At 42.5% G+C, this 27240-nt stretch overlaps 4 protein-coding genes across 4 annotated transcripts; all 4 read right to left on the bottom strand.

Annotated features, from left to right (window-relative positions):
• Positions 1–149: 149 nt before the first annotated feature.
• On the bottom strand, positions 150–2785 carry LOC134080803 (protocadherin alpha-2-like). The gene is made up of 2 exons (XM_062537414.1): positions 2763–2785; positions 150–2547 (listed from the first exon to the last, which is right to left on the bottom strand). The coding sequence occupies exons 1-2, from the start codon at positions 2783–2785 to the stop codon at positions 150–152; spliced, it is 2421 nt and encodes an 806-aa protein (XP_062393398.1).
• Positions 2786–3045: 260 nt separating this feature from the next.
• Positions 3046–5877, bottom strand: LOC134080802 (protocadherin alpha-3-like). Its single transcript, XM_062537413.1, has 2 exons — positions 3514–5877; positions 3046–3081 (listed from the first exon to the last, which is right to left on the bottom strand). The coding sequence occupies exons 1-2, from the start codon at positions 5875–5877 to the stop codon at positions 3046–3048; spliced, it is 2400 nt and encodes a 799-aa protein (XP_062393397.1).
• Positions 5878–7305: 1428 nt separating this feature from the next.
• On the bottom strand, positions 7306–9708 carry LOC134080801 (protocadherin alpha-2-like). The gene has a single exon (XM_062537412.1). The coding sequence runs from the start codon at positions 9706–9708 to the stop codon at positions 7306–7308; it is 2403 nt and encodes an 800-aa protein (XP_062393396.1).
• An 8279-nt stretch (positions 9709–17987) lies between these two features.
• LOC134079575 (protocadherin alpha-C2-like) lies at positions 17988–25456 on the bottom strand. Its single transcript, XM_062535667.1, has 3 exons — positions 23057–25456; positions 21647–21683; positions 17988–20416 (listed from the first exon to the last, which is right to left on the bottom strand). The coding sequence occupies exons 1-2, from the start codon at positions 25454–25456 to the stop codon at positions 21672–21674; spliced, it is 2412 nt and encodes an 803-aa protein (XP_062391651.1). The 3' UTR covers positions 17988–20416; positions 21647–21671.
• Positions 25457–27240: the final 1784 nt, after the last annotated feature.

Raw genomic sequence — 27240 nt, 5'->3', positions numbered from 1 at the left:
CTTCTGGAGTGGTTCAGAGGGTCACTTGCTAAAACAAACTGGTCATACAAAACGTGTTGGTGATGAAATGTATAACATTGCATTAATATTCCAGTCGTAAATACATTTCATGGAAAATATTGAACTCTGGACAACACGATAAAAAAAGATTAGTTGTGTAATAGTAAACAGCACTTTACCTTTGTAGTACTGGGAAGAGTCTGTGTCCGTTTACAAGTGTCTCCATCAATGCTGATGAGCTCCGCGTCTGCGGGCGGAAACGGTGATGGGAAAACCACCACGTCACTCTTGAGTGTGTCTGAGCTAAAACACACGTCATACTGCTGAGTAGTTTTAGAGTAAGACCAGCTCCCGTCTGGGTGAGTGGTGATCATGGGGGCGCTGCAGCTGCTGAAAATACCATCAGTCCTGTGGCATTTCACTGCTATTAAAGTGATGAGACTGATGAGGAATATGGCCGATACTGACGCAATGGCCAAGAGCAAGTACATATTTAGATCAGACAAATTGTCGTCTTTGAGTAGATTCTCTTTAAAAGGTGTCTGTGTGTCACTTGTACTTTCCACAATCACAACTTCCATAGACACCGTAGCTGAGAGAGGGGGGTCCCCGTGATCAGACACCATTATCACTAATGGGTGTGTTTTGAAGTCACTGTCACTCATTCGTCTCTTAGTTCGTATTTCTCCAGAGCTAGTTCCAATTCGGAACAGGTTCGTGCCTTTGGGTTCAGAGATGTGATAAGAGAGCAGTGCGTTGTAGCCAGAGTCCGCGTCCACAGCCCTGATCTTGGCCACAAAGTAGCCCGCTTCAGCAGAGTAGGGGATGTTCTCAGAGTTCACGGAGCCTTGGTCAGAATACGGCGGGAGAATAACAGGGCTGTTGTCATTTTCATCCAAGATGAGAACATGCACGGTGACAGTGTCACTTAATGCAGGGGCACCAGAGTCTGTAGCCTGTACTTGGAATGTGAACTTTTTCATTTCCTCGTAGTTAAATGACTGTAAGCTGAATATTTCACCACTGAGAGAATTGAGGCTGATAAATGAGGATACAGGAGTATCACTACTTTTACTGTCAACCAAAGAATAAGACACCTTTGCATTTTCATCGAGATCTGGATCAGAAGCTGTTACTGCTGTGATAAGACTCCCCACTGGCCTGTTTTCATTTATATAAACCGTTATTAGAGGTTGCGGGAATCGAGGTGCGTTGTCATTAACATCAGACACATAAATAGTGTAATCACTAGTACTAGAGAGAGGCGGGGTGCCACCATCTGTGGCTACAATAGTGAGATCGTATTGGGAGTGTTTCTCTCTGTCTAAAGGTCCATCTACAACTAAAGAATATGAATTTTCGTAATTAGTCTCAATTTTGAAAGGAACGTCGCCTTTAATGATGCACTTAATCTCTCCATTTTTACCTCCATCTTTATCAGAGACTGCAACTAAAGCGACAGCTGTCCCGATCTTTATATCTTCTTTCACCATTTGCAATAGAGGCGTCACTGTTATTTCAGGCACATTATCATTCACATCTATAACTTCCACTAAAACTTTACACTGCGTAGTCCTTGGTGAGGAACCTTTATCTTTTGCCGCCACACGCAATTCTATTGCAGGATTTTCCTCGAAATCAAGCTGGCCATTTATCTGAATTTCGCCTGTGTCAGGATTTATAGAGAATAAATCATAAATCTGCGAATTTCCATGTCCAGCAAATGAATACATAATATCGCTGTTTACACCTGCATCTGCATCTGTTGCGGTAACGGAAATTATCTTTGTTCCAAAAGAAACATTTTCAGGTATTTGCACTTTGTAAAGAGTTTTACTGAAAACAGGATAGTTGTCATTAATATCCAAAACATCGATTTGAATATCTAAACTCCCAGATTTAGGAGGCTTTCCCCCATCCGTCGCACTTAAAACAAGATTTATAATTGGCTGTCTTTCGCGATCTAAAGCTTTCTGTAACACTAACTCGGCAGATAGACTATGACCCCCCTCACTCTGTGTATCCAAGGAGAAATATTCATTGGGACTCAGCCTGTAGCCTTTAAGAAAATTACTTCCTGTGTCGGGGTCCTCTGCAATAGGAAGGCTGAATCTTTCACCTTGATTAGCGTTTTCGGTGATGTTCAAGGTAAGCGAAGTGACAGGAAAAGTAGGTGCGTTATCATTTACATCCAAAATGTTTATTTGAATTCTGTACAGACTGTGAGGATTTTGAGCCACGGCTTCTATTTTTAAAGAGCACTTCGTATTCCTTCCACAAATCTCCTCTCTGTCGAGTCTATCAACGACAAACAACTCTCCGTTTTTTACATTTATCTGGAAATACTTCTTGTTAGATCCGGATACCAATTGAAACACTCGGTTCTCAAATTCTTGTGCCTTGATATTCAAGTCCTTTGCTATATTTCCAACAACAGTTCCTATGCTCACCTCCTCCGCGACGGAGTATACAATCTGACCGGAAGACACGTCCCATGAAGAAAATAACAGAATCAATGTCCAAGCATATCCACTGACCACTGTACTGCTCATATTTTTATCCTCTGCTTCTGTGCGACTCCTAGAACTAGATATAGACATCACAGGGAAGACCAGCATTCTTGTCTATGCCATCTACAGAGACATGTGTTTAGAGTTGAGGACTAGCTCGCCTCTTGCTCACTTCGTTCACTCTCTCGGTATGATGTGGTAGAGGTGGAGTCACAAATAGTCTCAATCCTCACAACCGTGGTCTATGGCGACACTCTGTGGATGTTATTGAACATATTTGATCGTCCTCCGTGATACAAGCATTGATATTTGAAATTAAATATATGGCACCGTTGTACCATTAACTGTAGACATCAATTACATGTTTTCGTAACTTTCCCACAGACAAACTTCGAACAGTTAACAATAGTTTTCTCTTTCTTCAACGTTCTCTATGTTTTAGAAATCGAAACGAACCGTTGCTGTCCACATTGCTGGTGCTGAAACACATACATTTGGAGTTTGTCCTATGAACAAGTAGTATTGGTCCAATGACTTAGGCGGCTTTACGCAGACCTTCAGTAAATGCTGACTGAATTGTTAAAGGGATGACATGTTCTTAGAGCGATTTGACATGCTGGTTATAACAACTCCTCCATTAAAACAGTATACACTAGTTTTGAAGAAACATTGAAATAGCCTAGCATCTGATTTACTTTTAGGCAAACATACGTTTTGAAATGCTAAACGTTGGTGATCATACATAAAAAGCACATTAAGAGATGATGAAATGTGTGGCACAACATTAAATGACAGACGCCATAAAGTAAATATATCATATATTGTGGTTGATGGGAATCGTCAGATGTTGAGGCCATGTCGAAGGCATTTTTCTTCACTAACAGGCTTCTTTAGGCTACAGCTTAACATGAAATACTTCATTGAAAATATTGAACCCTTGATAAAAACTTAAAAGGTTCTACGAAAACAATTCTTAAGTATGTAACAGTAAACGGCACTGTACCTTTGTTGTACTGGGAAGAGTTTGTGTCCGTTTACAAGTGTCTCCATCAATGCTGATGAGCTCCGCGTCTGCGGGCGGAAACGGTGATGGGAACACCACCACGTCACTCTTCAGTGTGTCTGAGCTAAAACACACGTCATACTGCTGAGTAGTTTTAGAGTAAGACCAGCTCCCGTCTGGGTGAGTGGTGATCATGGGGGCGCTGCAGCTGCTGAAAATACCATCAGTCCTGTGGCATTTCACTGCTATTAAAGTGATGAGACTGATGAGGAATATGGCCGATACTGATGCAATGGCCAAGAGCAAGTACATATTTAGGTCAGACAAATTATCTTCTCTGAGTAGATTCTCTTTGAAAGGTGTCTCTGTGTCACTTGTACTTTCCACAATCACAACTTCCATAGACACCGTAGCTGAGAGAGGGGGATCCCCGTGATCAGACACCATTATCACAAATGGGTGTGTTTTAAAATCACTGTCACTCATCCGTCTCTTCGTTCGTATTTCCCCAGAGCTGGTTCCGATTCGGAACAGGTTCGTGCCTTTGGGTTCAGAGATGTGATAAGAGAGCAGTGCGTTGTAGCCAGAGTCCGCGTCCACAGCCCTGATCTTGGCCACAAAGTAGCCCGCTTCAGCAGAGTAGGGGATGTTCTCAGAGTTCACGGAGCCTTGGTCAGAATACGGCGGGAGAATAACGGGGCTGTTGTCATTTTCATCCAGGATGAGAACATTAACCGTGACGGTACCACTTAATGCAGGGACACCAGAGTCTGTTGCTTGTACTTGGAATGTGAACTTTTTCATTTCCTCGTAGTTAAATGACTGTAAGCTGAATATTTCACCACTGATAGAATTGAGGCAAATAAATGAGGATATTGGAGCATTACTGTCAACCAAAGAGTAAGACACTTTTGCATTTTCATTTAGATCTGGGTCGGTAGCTGTTACTGCTGTGATAACACTTCCCACCGGCCCATTTTCCTTTACATACACAGTTATCAAGGGCTCTGGGAAGCGTGGGGCATTGTCATTCACATCAGAAACATAAATAGTGTAATCACTAGAGCTGGAGAGAGGCGGGCTGCCACCATCTGTGGCTACAATAGTCAGATCGTATTGGGAGTGTTTCTCTCTGTCTAAAGGTCCATCTACAACTAAAGAATATGAATTCTCGTAATTATTCTCAAGCCTGAAAGGAACGTCGTCTTTAATGATGCACTTAATCTCTCCATTTTTACCACCATCTTTATCAGAGACTGTAATTAAAGCCACAGCAGTCCCAGTCTTTGTATCTTCGTTCGCCATTTGTAGTAGAGGCGTTACTGTTATTTCAGGCACATTATCATTCACGTCTATAACTTCCACTAAAACTTTACATTGTGTAGTCCTTGGTGGGGAGCCTTTATCTTTTGCCGCTACACGCAATTCTATTGCAGGATTTTCCTCGAAATCAAGCTGGCCATTTATCTGAATATCGCCTGTATCAGGATTTATAGAGAATAAGTCGTAAATCTGCGAATTTCTATGTCCAGCAAATGAAAACGCAATATCGCTGTTTACACCTGTATCGGCATCTGTTGCAGTAACGGAAAGTATTTTTGTCCCAAAAGAAACGTTTTCAGGTATTTGCGCTTTGTAAAGTGTTTTACTGAAAACAGGATAGTTGTCATTCATATCCAGAACATCGATTTGAATATCTAAACTCCCAGATTTAGGAGGTTTCCCTCCATCTATTGCAGTTAAAACAAGATTTATAATTGGCTGTTTCTCGCGATCTAACGCTTTCTGCAACACTAATTCAGCGGACAGACCTTGTCGCCCCTCACTCTGTGTATCCAGAGAGAAATATTCATTGGGACTCAGCCGGTAGCCTTTAAGAGAATTACTTCCTGTGTCGGGGTCCTCTGCAATGGGGAGGCTGAATCTTTCACCTGGATTAGCGAATTCGGTGATGTTCAAGGTAAGCGAGTTGACTGGGAAAGTTGGTGCGTTGTCATTAACATCCAAAATATTTATTTGAATTCTGTACAGACTGTGAGGATGTTGAGCTACTGCCTCTATTTTCATAGAACACTTCGTATTCCTCCCACAAATCTCCTCTCTATCAAGTCTGTCATCGACAAACAACTCTCCGTTTTTGATATTTATCTTGAAATACTTCTTGTTAGATGCAGAAACGATTTGGAACATGCGGTTCTCTAGTTCTTGTGCATTTATGTTCAAGTCCTTTGCTATATTTCCAACCACTGTTCCCTTGCTCACCTCTTCTGCAACGGAGTATACAGTCTGACCGGAAGACACGTCCCATAAAGAGAAGAACAGAATCAATGTCCATGCATATCCACTGATGACTGTATTAGTCATATTTTTGTCCTTTGCTTCTGTGCGACTTCTAGTACTCGATAGCGTCATAGGGTAGACCAGCATCTGTTATTGTAAATGCCATGTACAGAGACAATCGTGTTCAGAGTTAGGGACTCTAGCTCGTCTCTCGCTCGCTCCGTTCACTCTTTTCATATGATGCGATAGAGGTGGAGTCATAAAGTGAAATAGTCTGACTCTGAGCCCTCCCAATCTGTGGTCTATGGCGACACTCTGTGGATGCTATTTAAAATATCTTATCGTCCTTAGTTCTTCCACAATTTATATTTAAAATGAAATATGCCATCGTTATGGGCCTTTACAGTATATGATATACAACAATGCCAAGATCACAGGCTGTAGACATCAACTCCATGATTTACACAGCCAAAAAGAAATATTCCTTCATAACATTCTCTCGTCAGCTTTCAAGATCGACACTAACTGTCGCTGTCCACATTCAAGGTGCTGAAACGAATGAATAAAAAGCCATGATGGCTTAAATTACTGTGATTGGCAGACTTTCTGTAAATGCAGTGAGTAGTGTCAAGGAATTTTATCTTATCAAAAGTCACAGCGTCTTGGCTTGCTGCTTGGAGCAATTCTGCATTTAACAAGTGCAATCAAAACATTTTTGAGGAATAATCTTAATAACATCATCTCATTTGGGCGGACAGATAAGTAGCCTGGCCCCGTACACCTATATCTTTTTTTCCAGAGAGATCTAGTTTGGAACACCATAGTTCATAACTGTTTCCCTCAGACAAGAAAAATATACAATCAGCGACAAGAGAGGAAGACTAAACCAAAGTTATTGTGATAAACAGAAGCAACAACACCGGCAAACGTCAAAAATGCAGTTGGAAAAAGGTAAACATGTATTTACAACAATGGTAGACCCACATACATTGTTTCCCGACTGTAGATGCTTTTTATTGTCAGTTTGTAAAGTTTAGGCGACGTAGGAGTTAACGTTAGGAATATCTGATCAATGATTGGTAAGGCAGTGATTTCAAAGTTAATGTCCATCGCGATGCAAGTGTTGGAAACGTTTTCCAATCCAGAGTCGCTATACAGTTCGTGAATGAGTATGGATTTTTCCAGGCTAATTGTGAAGCGCCTAACCAAGACATAAAGAAAGGCTTAGGTGATGATGAAATGTATAGCTCCACCTTAGCATAATATCCCAGTCAAATGACAGACGCCATAGTATATAGTGTAACATACCTTGTGGGGATGCGAGTTACTGGCCCTGGTCGACAAACCCAGTGTGTAGACACGCGAAAAAGTATAGGCATTTTACTTTCAGTCAATTCACAAACACAATTTCCAAAGGGATGGAAAGCTTTCTGACCCTGGCATACGCGCGCATTTTTCTTATATAAATAAGTGGTCAACAGAACCTTCGAGATCTTAACATAATAAATATTATTAAGGGGTAATAGTAAACAGCACTACCTTTGTTGTACTGGGAAGAGTTTGCGTCCGTTTACCAGTGTCTCCATCAATGCTGATGAGCTCGGCGTCTGCAGGCGGAAACGGTGATGGGAACACCACCACGTCACTCTTGAGTGTGTCTGAGCTAAAACACACGTCATACTGCTGAGTAGTTTTAGAGTAAGACCAGCTCCCGTCTGGGTGAGTGGTGATCATGGGGGCGCTGCAGCTGCTGAAAATACCATCAGTCCTGTGGCATTTCACTGCTATTAAAGTGGTGAGACTGATGAGGAATATGGCCGATACTGATGCAATGGCCATGAACAGATAAAGATTTAGATCAGAAAAAGTATCTTCTTTGAGGAGATTCTCTTTGAAAGGTGTCTGTGTGTCGCTTGTACTTTCCACAATCACAACTTCCATAGACACCGTAGCTGAGAGAGGGGGGTCCCCGTGATCAGACACCATTATCACTAGTGGGTGTGTTCTGAAGTCACTGTCACTCATCCGTCTCTTCGTTCGTATTTCTCCAGAGCTGGTTCCGATTCGGAACAGGTTCGTGCCTTTGGGTTCAGATATGTGATAAGAGAGCAGCGCATTGTATCCAGAGTCCGCGTCCACAGCCCTGATCTTGGCCACAAAGTAGCCCGCTTCAGCAGAGTAGGGAATGTTCTCAGAGTTCACGGAGCCTTGGTCAGAATACGGCGGGAGAATAACGGGGCTGTTGTCATTTTCATCCAAAATAAAAACGTTTACACTTGTACTGCTGCTTAGTGCAGGTGTTCCCGAGTCGGTGGCCTGGATCAGAAATCTAAACTGTTTAAATTCTTCAAAATTAAATGATTTCACACTGTATATTTCACCAGTCTCGGAGTTTATGCTGATGTAGTTAGATAAGGGGTTGACATTATTCTTTGCATCTACTAGGGTGTATGTGACGTCTGCGTTCTCTTTAACGTCTGCATCATGAGCCGTCACTTGTACTATTTTACTTCCAACAACACTGTTCTCTTTAAGGTGCACGTTCATTATAGGCTCCTGGAATTTGGGAGCGTTGTCATTTACATCGGAGATGTGAACGGTAAATATACCTGAGCTGGACAAAGGCGGAGTCCCCTCATCAGTCGCTGTAATTGTTATATTATATTGAGGTGTACTTTCTCTATCCAGAGGCCCATCGACAACCAGAGATAAGTAGTCGTTGTAAGAAGAATCAAGTTTGAAGGGGGAAGAGTCGGCTATTGCACAGTGTACTACTCCGTTTTTACCAGCATCTCTGTCAACAACGGTGATTAAAGCAACAGCTGTTTGCAGTTTGGCGTCCTCTGGCAAAGTAGTCAGCAAAGATGTTATTGACATTTCGGGAGCATTGTCATTTAGATCCACCACTTCAATTAAAACTTTGCAGTGACCAACTCTAGGGGGGGTTCCTTTATCCATCGCTTGAACACGTAACTCATATGCAGGAGTTTCCTCGAAATCAATAAGTCCTGTCGTCGTTATAATACCAGAGTCAGGGTCAATAGAAAAAGGTTGTTTTTGCTTCACATTTCCATGTGCGGCCAACGAGTAGATAACTTCTCCGTTTAGACCTTCGTCAGCATCAGTTGCATTAATTGTAATTACAGTGGTTCCAAATGGTGCATTCTCAGGCAGCTTGGTTTTATACAGAGACTTACTGAAAGTCGGTGTATTGTCGTTGACGTCAATAACGTGAACCGTGATATCTAGTGTTCCCGATTTGGGCGGTTTTCCTCCATCAAGCGCAGTTAAAACAAGGTGAATTTCGGGTTGTTTCTCTCGGTCTAAAGACTTCTGCAGTACAAGTTCTGCGGATACATCATGGTCATTGCTATTTTGTACGTCTAGAGAGAAATGTTCATTTGGACTAAGTTTGTATGTTCTTACTGCATTGATACCAATATCGGCGTCACTGGCCATTTGTAAAAGAAACCGGTCTCCCTGGAAAGCGTGCTCTGTTATATTTAATGAATACGACGCCACCGGAAATGTTGGCGGGTTGTCGTTTATATCTAAGACCTCTATTTCTACTTGTCTCATATATGTAGGACCATGCGCAATAACCTCCATCTTCAGAGAACATTTCCCATGACTTTGGCACAGCTCATCTCTATCTATTCGACCATTAACTACTAACAGTCCGGTCTTTAAATCGACCTTAAAATACTGTGAATACGGTCCAGGTACAATTTGAAACATACGTGCCTCAAGCTCCAGAGCATTGATATGAAGGTCTTTTGCTATATTCCCAATCGCGGTTCCCTTCTTCACCTCTTCTGTTACTGAATATACTGTCTGGCCGGAGGATGCATCCCATAAACAAAGCACTAGTATAATCCGAATCCAGCGAGACTCCACGTGAAGAAAAAGATCCATTGCTGTCTGGCATTTAGTTCATAAAATGATTAGCGCACTTAGTCCTCCTTTGAACCGGCCAGAGTAATTTCTCCAGCTCTGGTGAACACATGGAAAGCTTGCAGTGATGTATACGATGTAGAGATGGTACGTTTAGCCCACCCTTCAGTGCGGAAATGGCCCTCAACTGCAACAACCACAGTCTGCAGCGACATCTCACGTTTCTTTATATGCATCTAAACAATTTACATCACCTTTGCCACAGTGAAGCATCAGTATCATTTCGTCATGTTTTATCTCTCTCTATAGATGTAAAATACATTGGAGATCAAACACAAGTGATTGTTGTTATATTAGTTGCCATAAACAAGTGTACCTGGAGATATTTTGAAATGTTGCTGCTCAACAATACTATCCCACTGTCAAGACCAATTATGACAGCGCCACTGTCCATGGTGCTGAAACGTAGGCTAGCCATCGCAACGTTTGGGGTTTTTTTGTAATTGACTGAGGTCTGTCCATCCTTATAGTCTTAAAAACACAGACTAATTTTAAATGTCATATTTCTATAAACCATTGTCGTATATTATGTCTTCATCAGCAATGTCTTAAAGTTTTGATCAACTGGTAATAAACATGTTCTCCTGACCAGTGTCACGTGTGTCGTTCATACTTCCCACGTTTGAAAGTGTGTGTAGGGACCCATTATACTATGATCACATATTGTTGCCCAAGCCAGAAGCGTTGTTTTGACCAGTGAATGTAAGAAATACACCAGCAGGGCCTAATATCAGATATTCTGACTACCTCGGAATATAATTGCACTGGTTTAATATGAACATTTTTAGAAGTATCAGAGCAGAGATGGCATCTTACCTTTGTTGTACTGGGAAGAGTCTGTGTCCGTTTACAAGTGTCTCCATCAATGCTGATGAGCTCCGCGTCTGCGGGCGGAAACGGTGATGGGAACACCACCACGTCACTCTTGAGTGTGTCTGAGCTAAAACACACGTCATACTGCTGAGTAGTTTTAGAGTAAGACCAGCTCCCGTCTGGGTGAGTGGTGATCATGGGGGCGCTGCAGCTGCTAAAAATACCATCAGTCCTGTGGCATTTCACTGCTATTAAAGTGATGAGACTGATGAGGAATATGGCCGATACTGATGCAATGGCCATGAGCAGATAGAGGTTTAGATCAGAGAAGGTTTCCTCTTTGAGAGGAATTGTTTTAAAAGTCAATTGTGTGTCTCCTGTACTCTCAACAACTACAATTTCTACAGATACAGTGGCAGACAGAGAGGGATCCCCCTGATCAGAGACGGTGATTATCAGCGGGTGTGTTTTTAGATCATTGTCACTCATTCTTCGCTTCGTCCTTATTTCCCCAGAGCTGGTTCCGATTCGGAACAGGTTCGTGCCTTTAGGTTCAGATATGTGGTAAGAGAGCAGCGCGTTGTAGCCAGAGTCCGCGTCCACAGCCCTGATCTTGGCCACAAAGTAGCCCGCTTCAGCAGAGTAGGGGATGTTCTCAGAGTTCACGGAGCCTTGGTCAGAATACGGCGGGAGAATAACGGGACTGTTGTCATTTTCATCCAGTATACATATGTTAACAGTGACGTTGCTATTTAGTGGGGGAATGCCTGCGTCTTTTGCCTGAACTTGAAAACTCCATTGCTTAATTTCTTCATAATTGAAAGACAGCATAGTGTTTACCTCGCCTGTTACCGAATTAATGGCAACGATATTATTCACAGAAATTCCGTTGACATTGTTTTCCAATAGAGAGTATGTCACCTGAGCGTTGCCATTTGCATCGAGATCATGTGCTGTTAAGCTTAAAATGCTCATTCCTACGGGAGTATTCTCTCTCACATACACGTTAATAACATTTTCTGGAAATTGCGGAGCATTGTCATTTACATCTGAAACATGTACAACTACACAGCTTGTGCTTGTGAGAGGAGGCGTTCCCTCATCTGTTGCTGTGACTGTGATATTATATTCAGAGTTATTTTCCCTATCCAGTGCCGCCCCAAGTACAAGAGAGTAGTACTTCCCTTGGGATGATTCCAACAGGAAGGGTATGCCATCGGGGATGGAGCAGTGGACGTGTCCGTTTTTGCCCCCATCTCGATCTTGAACCGTGATCAGGGCTATTGCCGTGCCTTTCTTTGCGTCCTCCCTCACGTTCTCCAAAAGGGAGGAGAGTTTGATATCGGGTGGGTTGTCATTCACATCAAGGATCTCCACCAGAACTTTACAGTGTGATGCGAGTGGTGTGGCGCAGCGATCGTGGGCCTCCACTCGTAGCTCATAAGCAGCCGTCTCCTCATAGTCCAGTTTCCCGAGTGTTGTGATTTCACCAGTGCTTTCATTTATTGCAAATTTCTCAAATATTCCCCTCTGGCCCTGTTTAAATTTGTACATTAGCTCACCGTTTACACCTTCGTCGGCGTCTGACGCAGTAACGGTAAGAACAGGTGTACCAATAGGTGTGTTTTCAGACACCTGAACCTTATAGACGGATTTAGAGAACTCAGGTGCGTTATCATTGGCATCTAAGATGTCTATAATGAGTTCAGTCGTCCCAGACCTGGGCGGATTTCCGCCATCGACAGCAGTCAAGATTAGATTTATTGCAGCTTGCTTTTCCCGATCCAGCGCTTTGTGCAGCACTAACTCCGCAGAGGGGCCTTGGTCGGCCTCCGTATGCACCTCTAACTTGAAAAATGTATTCGAAGACAGTTTATAGGATTGAACTGTGTTGCTGCCAACATCCGGATCATCAGCGCCGAGTAACGGGAATTTGGCACCTATAAAGGTAGACTCGGCTATCCTAATATTTTGAGATTTCCCAGGAAAAACGGGTGCATTGTCGTTCATGTCAAGCATTTTTATCTCCACACTGTACATTTTCAACGGGTTATTCACTATTGCCTCCAGGCTTTCTATGCACACAGGACTAGAGGAGCACATCTGTTCTCTGTCTATCCTTTGATTGACAAGAAGGGCACCGGTTTGTAAATTCACTTCAAAATGTTTGTTTGCTGAACCCGAGACAATGTGAAGCTGGCGCGCCTCCAATTCAGACACTTTCAAGTTCAAGTCCTTCGCTAGATTTCCAACAAATGTCCCTGGGCTTACCTCTTCAGCTATGGAGTAAGTTATTTGCGCCGACATTCCTTTGCGAAGACTCATAGCTATCCAAAAGAGACACGCAGCGCAAAAACGTCCCCTTGTTTTGGATGCGTCCATTGTTGTCCAGTCATAGAATCCTGCTAGTGTGGAATATCCAGTTACACATTAATTAGTTCGTAGAGGTGATGCGCAATCGGGCCAAGCTCATAATATGGCACTCCTCCGAAACGCGACATATTACATGTAAAAGGAGCTGGGGCTTCCTTTAGTAGGAGGAGATTGTGGTAGGTGAACTGTAGGTAGACAGCGACACCACATGGACTTCTTTGATGCGTATAACTCACAATAATATGTTTGAAATTAGTTTTTAATGATTGGATGTTGTTTGTAACTACCGGTATGTCTCAGGAAGCTCGTTAGTCGGTATGCCCCGCCGTTTCAAAACTTCCGTAAAGCTATTTTAACACTACCATGTACAGGACAGTTGTGGTGAAAATATTCCCGCAATTACAGTACATCAAACCTGCATTTGGGGAGATAAGACGACATCAATCCTCGTATTGTGTTATATAGGACCCCTCGAGCCATGGCATAAGGGTGTGTGTGTGTGTTATATATGTATGTATCATGTTTGTATATATATATATATATATATATATATATATATATAGATAGATAGATAGATAGATAGATAGATAGATAGATAGATAGATATAGATAGATATGAATGACAGGCAGACAGCGCATGTGAGTCAGGTAAAGTTTAGAAATGTAGAAATAAATAAATAAAAAACCCATGAGGGCTGATGTATGATTGTCAATAGTGGTTAATAGTGGCCAACAATGCCCTACCATACTGTATACTGTGATACTGATGCCCCCTACCATACTGTATACTGTGATACTGATGCCCCCTACCATACTGTATACTGTGATACTGATGCTGATGCCCCCTAACTGTTTGTAAGCTAGTAGTTGATGGCAAGATCACATGGCAGTGGGTTGTGGTCAGAAGCACAGAAGATGGACACTAATGGCTGCTGCAGTTCAGACACTTTGGAATTCTTTCTGGTTATCTTTTGGTATCATCACTTTGAATCAATGATAGAAAGGCATGCTCCATCAGCACATCCATTTTAACTGTGATATATGCATATGCTGATTGTATTAAGGGCACATTTCTTGGTGAGTTATTCAAATAAATTCATTTTCTTGATCTTTACCTGCTCGTATCCCTTTGTGTTTCAACATGATGTGCCTGTAAAATATTCCTTAGAAGGTAGCAACATCATTTTAGATCATCTTAAAGTGGCATCTATTTGGATGGATGATGATTTATTGAGGATTTATGTGAAATGTCAAGTGTGTAAGGACTCTCTCTTCTCTCTGTTCCGTCTATCTATCTATATATCTATCTATCTGTCTGTCTGTCTGTCTGTCTATCTGTTTAATCTCATTTCAGTAATTCTTTATGCCTCTATAGTCTGTAAGATCTGTGAATTGGTAGGACACAAATCCATGCTGTTTCCTGCTGGTGTGCAGGAGACTGGAGTGACCACAGGTCAGTTCTCTTAGCCAGCTCATGCTACAGTTGGATGAGGGCTCCCCCTAGTGAACAGACACAGTCCTCTGATTTGGATGAAGAGAATGCACTCTATAAACACATTTTGAAGTGAGCTGTAATACTCTTGACTGAAATGTTGAAATCTGTTTCATGCAAAGCTTCCTTAGGAGAACAGTATGTCTTTCCAGTCTTTACAAACATTGAAGAGAAAAAAAACCTGAATTTGATATGTACTGCTACTGATTATATTACTGTAAATTTATTTTTTTTAGATACAGCCCTACCCCTACCACAGACATGCTCATAGGCTGCAGAAGCAGGATATTTAACAGAGACCAGTAGCTCCCCTTGGTGGCCATGAAAATAATGAGAGAGAGAGAGAGATAGAGAGAGAGAGAGAGATAGAGAGAGAGAGAGGGGGGGATAGAGAGATAGAGAGAGATATATGCACAGCATTCCAATATAATTCAAGGCTCAGTGTGCTGGGCTAAAGGTTGCAGTGGGACATGTGTAATTCCACCGACCTCTACATGAACCTTTTTAGTAAAAGAGTGATTAAAGATGGATAGATAAACCTAGCCATGCATTGTGTGCATGGTTTGTCTCATCCATCATATCAGTGGAATCTGTTTCTGATGCCATCCCAAGTTTGATCACCTATAGAGATCCTCAATCAGTGAATGCTAGGGCATATGTATTCATATAGCCACATTCCACATTTTGCTAAATAGACATTCACCAATGTTCAGTTGCTGCTAACATGGAAACTGACTGAACACATATCTGTATAAAACAGAAAACAACCTTTTGGTCTTTCTCATGTGCACACTTCTTTTGGATGTTTCGCATCATCCTTTCTCACCACTGATCATTATTATTTTGATTTGAGTAAAAACCTTGTGACAGTTTACCACTTAAACATAAATCTCTTCTCTTCAGTATTGTCTATAGTGCACAGTTCAGTATCACAGACCTTAGATGCGTGGAAGTTCGATTGATTTTAAATAGTCCATTCCAGATGATTTTCTTTCATTAATAGCAAGAAACAGCAGGCATACTTGACTCAATGTAAAGTTTACACACTCTCTAGTCAGAGACAGAATGAGTATGTAGTACTGGGAGGGGAAAAGGGTGGATTTAGGCTCACTTCAGAGAGAGAGAGAGAAGAGAGAGAAGAGAGAGAGAGAGAGAGAGAGAGAGAGAGATGGTGGGAGGGGTTGCAGCAGAAGCAAGGTGCTGAGTTGTTTGAAACTGGAGCTCACTGCAGTGCACTGAGTGTTTGGTTACTGAGCAGAGAGACAGATGTGTGTCTCTGAACGCTGTGAAACCGCCATCATTTACACCCCAGTGTGCACAGGTACGATAGTAGCCTACCTGCCTCCAGTCTTACAGTGGACTTCAAAGGCAATGCAAACATAGGCCTACTCTGTTTATGTAAATGGGAATATAATAGTTGATGTCAATGGCATGATCTATTTCTTGTCTTAATCCTCATTCGGCAAAGGCAGTAGATACCCTGCAATACGTGTAAAAGGCCTTTTTGTTTAGTGTGTGTATCAGGCAGTGACAAAACATACATTCTACATTTTGTGTCACAACGGTTGTCATGGTTACTTTGTAAGGGCAGTAATGCAAGTCAAGGCAAGGTTAGCCCATTTCATACACAATGGCAATTCAATGTGCTTTAAGTAAGCAGTGAGCAATATGTTTTTTGTCTCTTTTGGCAGCAAGCCAGGTCATAGCTTGGCCAAGCTAAGCTTATTCATAGATACCGCTCAAAGTAGCTGCTGTTTGGAGTGGATGATGTGAACACACATTTAACCGTTTCAGAATGGCCTTAGCACTGCATTCAAACTAAGAGCCAAATCATTGTTGTTAATAATAGCACACGGTTTTTTTTTATGAACCGCCTTTCAAGACATCTAAGGTCACTTCACAAATGCAAGCAATAACAAAACACTGACAAAGAGAAAATCAATGAGATCCAGTACAATGACGTCAACGAGAACCAGTATAATGATAAACCTTTTATTCACTTTGCAATATATACAGGCAGAACATTTACAAAGCGGTAGAATAGCAGTAGTAAGGACAAAAGAGGAGAGTACACTGTGCAGTTATTTTTAATAAAAACAAAACAAAAGGCCAACTAAAATCTTGCGACCATAGCAACCTGTCAATAAGATTAGTCTGCCTACACAGTCCACAGAAAGCCATGCAGGGGTTCTGAGCAGTAAAAGAAATGTGAAACAGTCCCGACACCTAACTCGAGTACGGAGTGGCATTTGGACGGACAACGCGTGAGCACTCTGACAGGTTTTATCTGCAGTTATTGTGTTTGTGTTTGTGTTCCACATGGCCCGTCGCCATTCACCTGTCCTGAGCAAGTACTGGAAAGAGCGAAGTGAGGCTGCTGGGGTTGGAAAACAAATCGTTTAAGGACACGGAGTATAAAAGAGGGCAGCTGTGAGGAGTGGTTGCCATGTCAATGTACCGGTTGTAAGCTCGACTGCTGCATTTCTGACACTGACACACACTTACACACACACACACACACACACACACACACACACACACACACACACAAACAAACACACACAGCATCTTCATCCTCACGACAGAGTCATGTGCTACAAACCAGGTCACGGTATTTGGCTAAGAGGTGACCAGCTTAGAGGGTCTGCCATTATTGCCTGGGATCTTGGCGAACACACAGATGGCCCTGGAGACTCTCTCTCTCTCTCTCTCTCTCTCTCTCTCTCTCTCTGCGTGGGAACGATAATAACAACCACAGACCGGAGCCACGGGCCCCTGTCCGCCCTGCAACAGAGCCGGAGATTTGGAAGCGGCTTGTGAGATTATTCTGTTTGTTAGATTTTGAACCCGGGTCATTGTGAGCTTTCCGTCATGCCATAAGTGTGTGTGTGTGTGTGTGTGTGTGGGCCGACTCTAGGTGTGTCAGTGATACTGACACAGTGACCATATGACAGGGCAGCTGTGTGTCTGGCTGGATTAGATCAAACATATGAGAATGATGAGAGAGATGGGAACGAACGAGAGAGAGAGAGAGAGAGAGAGAGAGAGAGTATAAAAAGGGAGAAGGTTCGGGAGAAGATAGAGAGAGAAAATAAACAAAAAAAAAACCAACATGTTCAAGGGATTTACGCTTTTTTTTGACATATTTCAATTTAAGTGACATTTCCTGCAGATATTAAAAACTAAATACATGGTCATGAGTTTTCTAAGTAGAGAAATCCCTTAGCCCTCACTGCGTGAACGGGGTTATAGCCACACAACACGCGACAGCCTCACATGGCCCTCGTCTATTACATAGAGACTTTAGCATCTTGGTTTTAGGCAGAAACATCACATTACCGGTAGAGCACTATTTAAAATAAAGTCTGAAATAACCTTTTCCTATTTTTGCGACACTGCAAATCATTATTCAACTTGTTTCTTTCTTTTTTTTTTTTTTTTTTTTACACTTTCCCTTAGGGTTTATCTGTAAGACATAATTAAGACATATCATAATATTGAAAATAACAAATAAATATCATAATCAGACAATAACCAACATAAATGATATAGAAATGGGGAGTCTAAGGAAAATAAAGGAGAGCAAGAGAGCGAGAGAGAGAGTGTGTGTGTGTCTGTGTGTCTGTGTGTGTGAGTGTGTTGGGGAGTCTTGGAGGAATCTAAACAGGAGCAAATGACCCAGTTTTTTTTCTGATGTGCTCTGCACCTTTCCTCCCTCCCCCGCTCCCTCTGTCACACTGATGGATGGCTTGTTTAAGTCCAGCACCGATGATTCACGGCGCAAGCCAGGTGTGGAAATGTGCTCTACGTTCACTTGTGAGTCACCTCCCAAAAATGCCTCTTCTCTATAATATAGTACTGGTAGGCCCCATGATGATAAACTCCTTCTCAAAAACTAAACCTGACAAAGACGTTTCACCACTAACACAATCCTTTACACAATAGCACTTGATACGGAAAAAGCAGCTTTCAGAGGGATTTGCTCTGTCAAACGTCATCAGAATTAAAGCAACATTCTGTCATCTCATCCATCCTTAACAGCTCACCTGTTGTGCGACGGCAAAACAAAATGAAATGCCAGTAAATTAGGATTGCTGAACCCCAGTAAATTAGGATTACTGAACCCCAGTAAATTAGGATTATTGAACCCCAGTCTGTACTGAGAATGTCAATAGATGGGATCCTGGCCTTTACAGAAATCCGACACTCTTGCAGAATGCAACGGATAAAGATGTTTGTATTTTTCCCCTCAAAAAAATACATTATTCATTTCACTGTCAGAATAAAAATGTTTGTAAAAGATAAATGACACTTCCTGTAATATTGGAAAGCCCATGTTTGAAGCGCAGATGAAATCGCACAATGTGCACTTAACGCTCTGATATTCTCAATCATAAAACAATGTAAACAATGACTTGGCCAATACCGTTTCAAATAACAAAAATCGTTTGCACTGTTAGTGCAAATTGAATAACAAAGTACTTACATTTATACATTACTTTCTTTAGTTCAACAGTCTTTTAAAATGTGTGTCGCTACGGTTCTAGTCGGTGGATGTTAGAATAATGACTTTGTGGTTTTATTGATTCAAAAACTACAGGAAGTAGCTGGCATATTGTCACAGTGCAAATAGCTGTGAGTGTAACACTGAACCTGTATGGCACAGGAGGCCTTTTTTACAAAAGCTACTTAATGCTTGCACTCCCTGGACCTGCAGTCAGCCACTGGCTCTGTGTTTTGCTTGCACTCTATGGGATCTCCGCAACGCCTGTGGTGTCATTTTTGGTTATTTGTGGTTAAATAACATAGGCTGTACCTTATCGTACCTTTATATTGTACTTTAAGCGTGGGCCGTGGTGGCTGTGGTCTGGTGTTTTTAATGCTGGCCTGAGATTGGATTCTCTGCCATACAGGGCATACATGGGCTCATAGGGGAAAAAAAGACTAGACAAGAAGAAAGTATCTACAATGTCTGTCTCCAAGGGTGCGTGTATCTCAGCAACCCAGTTAAATGCACTTAAGGGTCATAGATAGTATCCAGTTTTTAACATGATTTCTTTCTTTTTTTTTTTTTTTTAATATACCTGCCCAACACCTAGATGGCTGCCAGTATGGCCAAGCACCAGACAACTTCAAAGGTTTCAAATGCTTCTGCTAGTGATTCATAATCCTGTTGATCTACTAGTGTAAGAATCATGAACCACTTCTCATAGATTTGTCACAGAACTATAAGCTGTGACCTAAGACCCTGTGGATTTGTACAGATTTGATATTTTCATTGTAATCTGATACTTATCATTACAAACGATATGGTGAAACATGGATGAATGTCAAAATGCACATCTTTTTGACCACTGTCTGTTAGATACAGTCAACCGTATGAAAGCTGTATGCCTAAGATGACTCAGCATGTACATCTTTTTTGGTGAAACACTTTAAATATATACATAAGTAAGGCTTTACATTAAAGCTCCAATAACTAACATGAATCCATCCAACCCCAATCTTCAGAATTGACATACCATTTTGAATGGTAACATCTGCTGGTTATGTTTCTATGTTAAATAAAACATTGGCTTCTATCAGTGCATCCAGCATCTCTGAACTAGCATCATTCAATCCATAAGTTAACCCCACGCCATTTATGTTAGTTAAGGGAAATGTCATGCAAAGCATTACCTGTGTATTTTACAAATGTACGTTTGCAGCGTCTGCTGTTGCCATGCAGCATCATGCTTGATGGGAGATATTGAGGGCATCTTTCATCTTACTGAGGTAACTGTTTGACTGACTCGTTCATATCAGAGGTCCACTGAGCTCCTCCTTCAGGAGTATGAAGAGTAGAGTTTTTTGTGACATTGTTGGAGGGGATGGAAGTCATCTTAGTGCAGCAAGAGAGAGGAAGAGAGGGAGAGAGAGAGAGAGAGAGAGAGAGAGACAGAGGGAGAGAGAGCTGGCATTTTGGGGTCATGGCAGGTCGCTGCTTGACTCCTGCAATTAAGAAAGCAAGAAATAGAATTATCCTGGAGGAGTAGACACAGACACAAAGTACAGACAGATATCAGGGGGACAGCAGAGTCCATGCAGCTAGCAGCAAATGGATTCCTATGCTGGGGGCATGGCTGGTCACCATAGCTTCCAATCAAATGAGTGGAATCACTACATCAGTCAACCGCATTCAATGTCCCATCACTTGCATGCATTTGACTGAACCACTACGGTATCTACGATGCCATTATACATACATTAATTATTTACGTGTTTGTTTTCTTTATTTATTTTTTTCCAGTGTTAGGCTCAATAGCCATCAGGCGTAATTGTCCAAGATAAAAAAAAAATGTAAAGGTAAACAAAGAAGGAACACGGGGTCATGTGTCGTACAGACATGCCATGCAAAATCTCCATTTTCAAGAGTAGCAGACAGACAGCACTGTTTAGAGGCCAGTGGCCATGGCAAAGTGACTGCCTTTGTCTGCTGTCTATGCATATGCTTTCGACTACTGAGCTGGTGATCATTTAAGTAGTACCCCCACAGCGTACTACGAGTGCACTGACGTCTTAAGAGGGAAGAGATATATATCCTATAGTTCTTTCAAGGTTCCCGTCGAGCGTGACCCGCTTTTTTTTTTTTTTTTCTTGTCTTAACACTTGTTCTCTACCAAACAACAACTGTCTGATTAGGATCCAATCTCTTGTCCCTGCCAACCCCCCCGATCACAGTGTTTTAATTTACCACTAAGATGGGCCTGATCCCGGCTATCACAGAAGGATTGTTTTCTCGCTTCAGTGAGAATCTACAATCTGCTTTTAACTGATGAATGTCTGAACACCATCACTGATGGTTTAGGTTAAAGATGTTTTTTTCTTTCTGTAGTTTACTGCTTCTATTCTCTCATTTTTTTCCATCAGTCTTTTTTTCTCTGAATAAATATACAGCATTCAGAATGAATAACATAAAGAAAACAAACTGGAGTTTAACCCAAGTCTACTTTCCATACATAAAAAGGGGCCAAATATAGAGTAAAACCAAGGATGCAAGAATATAGGTCAGGGAAGGAGAACAAAACCGACCATTCCACCATTAGGTTGTTTAGGTGACAACAAATGGAGGGTGGGGAGATAAGTAAGGGGTTAAAGGTCAAGGGAATGGACACAATGTTCATCTCTACCACACCAAATCACATCAGAGCTCCTACGACACCGAGTCAGCAACCAGCATACCTCCAGCTGCAGAATGGGCTTCCTTTCATTTTGAGTACTTCAGAACAGAAAAAGAAACAAGCGTTGTCATGGTTACAATCAAACACAAGTAAGCACATTTAGGGCAACATGCACATTTGTGTGCACAGGCACACACACAGATAGTACACATGCACAAACACATGTACATAGACAGATAAAAAATAAACTGATGATGCTGCCAGAGACAACTACACAAAAACACAGCTTATATCTGACTGCATGTGTGCGTGTGTGTGTGTGTGTGTGTGTGTGCGTGCGTGCGTGCGTGTGTGTTTCCAATCATGTTTTTCCTTTGCCAGGCAGCTTATCCTGATGATGACCAATATAACCAGTGGGTCACAGCAATAATTAACATAGCAGTTCACTGACACATAGGATGGTATAAATACTAAAGACATGATTTGACCTACACTGGTTACTGTCTCAATATAGCATATTTTCCCACTTCAGGAACAGCTTCTAGTAACAAATGTACTGTTGGAAAATCTGGGGTTTTCTCTGTGATGCGTCTGACTGTAGAGGTATTAAGATTACTGAAGGCAGTAAAGGTGCAAATGGTCTCTTGCTAATGTTAATGTGATCATGAGGGTAATGAAACATCATTGAATGTGTGTGTGTGTGTGTGTGTGCGTGTGTGCGTGTGTGTGTGTGTGTGCGTGTGCGTGCGTGTGCGTGTCTGCAAGGATGTGTGATGGCAACTATGTTTGAAGAACAAAACCTAGTTACAGTGAGTATTTATGTATTCATGTATATACATCTATGCATATCTAAGAAAAGATCTGAAAGCAATGTGAAGATGTCAGGTAAAAATAGATCACTTCAACAGAAAAAATGAAATCATTAACAGTGTTTGTTTGGAACTTTTTTTCTGGAAATGCTCCCTCAATTTCTCACTCTCTGTCTCTCACTCAGACAAACACACATTCTCTCTCTCTCTCTTTCTCTCTCTCTCACTCACACACACACATAAACAAACTCAAACAAATGCACATTAGCACAGCCACAAACCAACACATGCACACCATTCTCCCAAAACATACATTTTTGATGCTTTGAGATGCTCTAAGATCACTTGAAAGAGACACAATTTCAGTGATGCATCAGTTGATTTCAACTTAATGTTTTCTCAAAAGGAAACTGAAAGAAAATAGAGCCCTTTTCAATTCACCAAGGATTGTGTGGAATGACACACTCTACTGTGTGTGTGTGTGTGTGTGTGTGTGTGTGTGTGTCTGTGTGTGTCTATGTGTGTGTGTGTGTGTGTGTGTGTGTGTGTGTGTGTGTGTGTTTCCATGTTTCCATGTGTTTCCCTGTAGAACTCTCCAAGTCATTGTGTATTCTTTTCATTTCAAGGGCAGAATCATCATCATCACGTCCACCACCACATACCTGTAACGTGGAGGCCCGCGATTCGCTGGTCGTCGTGAGGGCTATGCTCCTGGGTATGCTGGACACGAAGTAGCCGGCGCCGTTGGGCAGCGGCTGCCTCACCACCACCTTGCCCTTCCGGGTCTCGGCCAGGAACAGGCTGTACCAGTAGGCGTCGCTGGAGATCAGCGTGGAGTCGGCGATGGTGGAGTTCCTCTGGCTGGCCACGCTGTTCCTGTTGGAGGGCGGCTTGGTGGGCTTGGGCTTCTGGCACTTCAGCACGATGATGACCAGGATGGTGATCAGCAGCAGGAAGGACACCGACCCCAGGCCGATGACCAGGTACAGGTTCAGGTCGGTGAAGAGGTCGTAGTGCAGCGGGATCTCGGTGGTCTCGGCGAATTCGGTGACCACCTGCTCCACGGTGGTGATCTTGATGGTGACCGTGGCGGAGAGGGGAGGGTCGCCGTTGTCCCTGGCGGTGATGACCAGTCGCTGGTAGCGGGGGTCTCGGTAGCTGAACATGCGGGTGGTGCGCACCTCGCCGTTGTACTGATTCAGGCTGAACAGGGTGGCGTCGGTCACCTGCAGGAACTGGTAGGTGATGCGCGAGTTCTGCACGGAGTCTGCGTCCAGAGCGATGACTTTGGTGAGGAGCGAGCCTTTCTCGAAGGACCTGGGGATGACCTCCTCGATGACCGTCCCTTTGGCGCTCCAGGGGGACACGATCTGCGGGGTGTTGTCGTTCTGGTCCAGGATGATGATGCGGACGGTGACGTTGCTGCTCAGCGGAGGGACCCCGGAGTCCCTCGCCTCGATGTGGAACAGATACTCCCTCTCTCGCTCGTAGTCGAACGTCTTGAGCGCGTACAGGTTCCCGTTCTCCGGATTGATGGAGAAAAGCATGGACATGGACGTGTTGGCGATCATCTTCTCCATAATGAAGTAGACGAGATACTGGTTTTCGCTCAGGTCGGGATCATGCGCCGAGAGCGAGCTCAATAGTGTCCCAGGCTCGTTATTCTCCATGACATGGATGGTGTAGAAAGACTCTGGGAATTGGGGCGCGTTGTCATTGACATCCAGTATTTCTAATCGGATTGTCTCATTGTCGGAGAGAGATGGCGTGCCCCTGTCTTTCACTTTAAATGTAATGTCATAATTGGCCACTTTCTCACGGTCCAAAGGTTCAGACACAAGCAAAGAAAAATACTCCTCAGAGGACTTGTTGAGTAAGAAGGGTAGATTAAATCTATCATGGATAGTTAAATCCACTTTACCATTATCTCCCGAATCTCTGTCACTTACACTTACAACAGCTAACACTGTTCCTATGGCAGCATCTTCCTCTATTGACCTCTTCAGAGATTTGACTGTAATTTCAGGATGGTTGTCATTCAGATCTGTGATAAACACCAGTATTTTACATTGTCCAGAGAGAGGTTGCTGACCGTGGTCTTTTGCTTCAATGTACATTTCAAAACTTTTAATCTCCTCAAAGTCAATAACTCCTTTTACTCTGATTTCTCCTGTGTTCTGATCTAAGGAGAATTTCTCCTGGGTCTTCTCGGATGTGTACAAAGTGTACGAATAAGTCAGCTCTGCGTTTGAACCCTCGTCCTTATCTGTTGCGTTAAGTTTCATGACTAAAGTACCGGCTGATGCGTTTTCAATTAAGTCAACAGAGTAAACTTGCCTGTCAAATTGAGGGGCGTTGTCATTCGTATCCAGAATCTGAACTACAATGCTGGCAGTGCCGGATCGCGGAGGGTCCCCGCTGTCTACAGCTGTCAGAATGAGATTGTGAACAGCCTGCTTTTCCCGATCAAGCTCCTTTTTTAAAACTAAATCTACATATTTGGTCCCATCACTACCCGATTGTAGGTCAATGGTGAAATGTTCGCTCTGGCTTAAATAATACGTTTCAATTGAATTCTTGCCCACGTCCATGTCCACGGCGTTTGTGATAGAGAACCGTTCACCTGGTGACGCAGACTCCGAAATATCTAAGTGCATTGTTTCTCTCCTAAACTGAGGTGCATTGTCATTTATGTCCAGAATTTCTAATTCAACGTTAAATATACGTACCGGATTCTCAATTATGACATCCATTTTGAGAAAACAAGATGATACAGTCTTTGTCGGGCACAGATATTCTCTGTCTATCTTTTCCAGAATAAACATATCCCCGGTCTCTTTGTTGATATCTAGATATCTCTTGTTGATGTCTTGAATGATATCGAGCTTCACGTTTCGTTCCCCAAGGCTGCTAATGTCGAGTCCAAGATCTGTGGCTAGATTTGCAATAACGGATCCCACCTCGATTTCTTCGGGGATGGAATACCTTGTAACCGACAAAGCCAGGCTCCACACTGCAGCGAACAGTAGGAAAGCGTACAGCCTCCTCTTCCTGGGAAGCATTATTGAGAGAGGATCCATTGTAGCGTGCAAAATATTTGAATTTACCTAATGCATTTGCTTGTCGGTGCAGAGAGGGCAGCTCGTCTCATGCAGGGTTGCTAAAAACGAGCTCTGAGATTGTGCGGCATGTTTTATAATGCTGTTCGGAAGCAGGAGCGAGCCGCCACCGCATGCTCTATGTCCCATCAGACTGTCATGGCTTCCTCCGATGTGCAGATCACAGCTATAGGCTTAAAGAGCAGCGACACCGTGTGAACACACACTGAGCAACGAGGTCTCAAATTAACTCCTAATTTCGCCAACACGTACGAAAACCTCTGGCGTTACTAAAAATATTTTTAGGGGAACTGCGGGGCTAATTTTATAGAGTTAACACAGTGGTAAAACGCACATTTGTACTAACACTCGCAGGATACTACAATCGCCATGTAAGATTTTGTTGGACTATAAAGTTTGACTGTACGTGGAAGAAAAGGCAGTGACAAACCGCCACGTTCTTCTCATGTTTCATTTATGTGCAAATGAATTTACTTCAGCACCGCAATGGGTGAACAGCGACAAAGGAGTAAATGTTTGCTGATCAGCACTCAAACTATTTCAGCTGTTGTTGTATGTTAATTCACGTGACTCTGTAACACTATCAAGATTAACAGCAAAACGAATATGCATGTATCAAATTTCAGTTTTCGTTTGAGGTATGACCACACACTCTGGGAACACGTGGCCCTATTGATTCTCAGCCATATTAATCCATCACAATCTTACTTCGCATTTCAAAAACAAAATCACCTTTAAATGTAGCACACCTATAAATACACCTGTAAACAAAGATCATGCAAGCAACTATGACAAATACTGACAACATGATTCAGAGCAATATGAAACATTTGTTATACATTTATTGTTAGAGTTAATGCCAATATTACATATAAAGTTGGAGGATAACTACTGTCAAGGAATGCTTGATGCAAAAATTGTGGATTCTTATCTTCTGCATTGTTGTATAGACCGGTTTCAGCCCCCTACCAACCGTCGTCAAGAACGAACTCAGAGGACAAGCGAACTCAGAGCAGCACGGTCCGTGCGGCACGGACAGCACAAAGCAAGCGTGCTGAACTTAGTTGATGAAACTCATCGACTGATCATACGGGTCTAGTGACCACTTTTTATCAGGTAGGCTAAAGTAAACACTATTCTAGGCTATAACTAATGGCTAATAGAGTTCTCATTTTAATCTAAACCAGTCCGATCCTATGCTCTACTGGGACGGGGAGCACTGCACACCGGACCCCACCCCCCTTCTAAAAAAAAAAAAAAACCCAGACTTGCATGCACGACCATCATAGCACCCACACTCATAAAGCGGTCAACCAAACAGCTGAGTGTGTAGGCCAGCAGAAACGACCAATTCAAAATAATGTGACACGACATAAACAAGCAATCATGCCACAGCGGGCTATTGTAAAGTCCTCCTTATCTTACCTTAAACCTGAAGCGTCTGTGTTAGCACTTGTGGTGGATGCGCTAGCATAATTGCTATCAGCCTCAGTATCTGCCCGAACATTAATCCAGAAATCGTAGGCTTATTTGCGATTTTTTGTATCATCTACCTTACGTTTCGTTTGTGTTCTTTGTTTGTGTGTGGCCACCAGATTTGTATTTGGTATTGTATTATTTGATGAGGATTCATTAATAGACCACTGAGGCCAATTTCTCATGACCAACACTTTTCTAGATGTCATCACGAACTCATGTTTACACTCTAATATACAAGACTCAGGTCC

Source organism: Sardina pilchardus, chromosome 5 (genome assembly GCF_963854185.1).
Source record: "Sardina pilchardus chromosome 5, fSarPil1.1, whole genome shotgun sequence".
Taxonomy (NCBI): domain Eukaryota; kingdom Metazoa; phylum Chordata; class Actinopteri; order Clupeiformes; family Clupeidae; genus Sardina; species Sardina pilchardus.
This window is presented reverse-complemented; position numbering and strand designations above follow the sequence as displayed.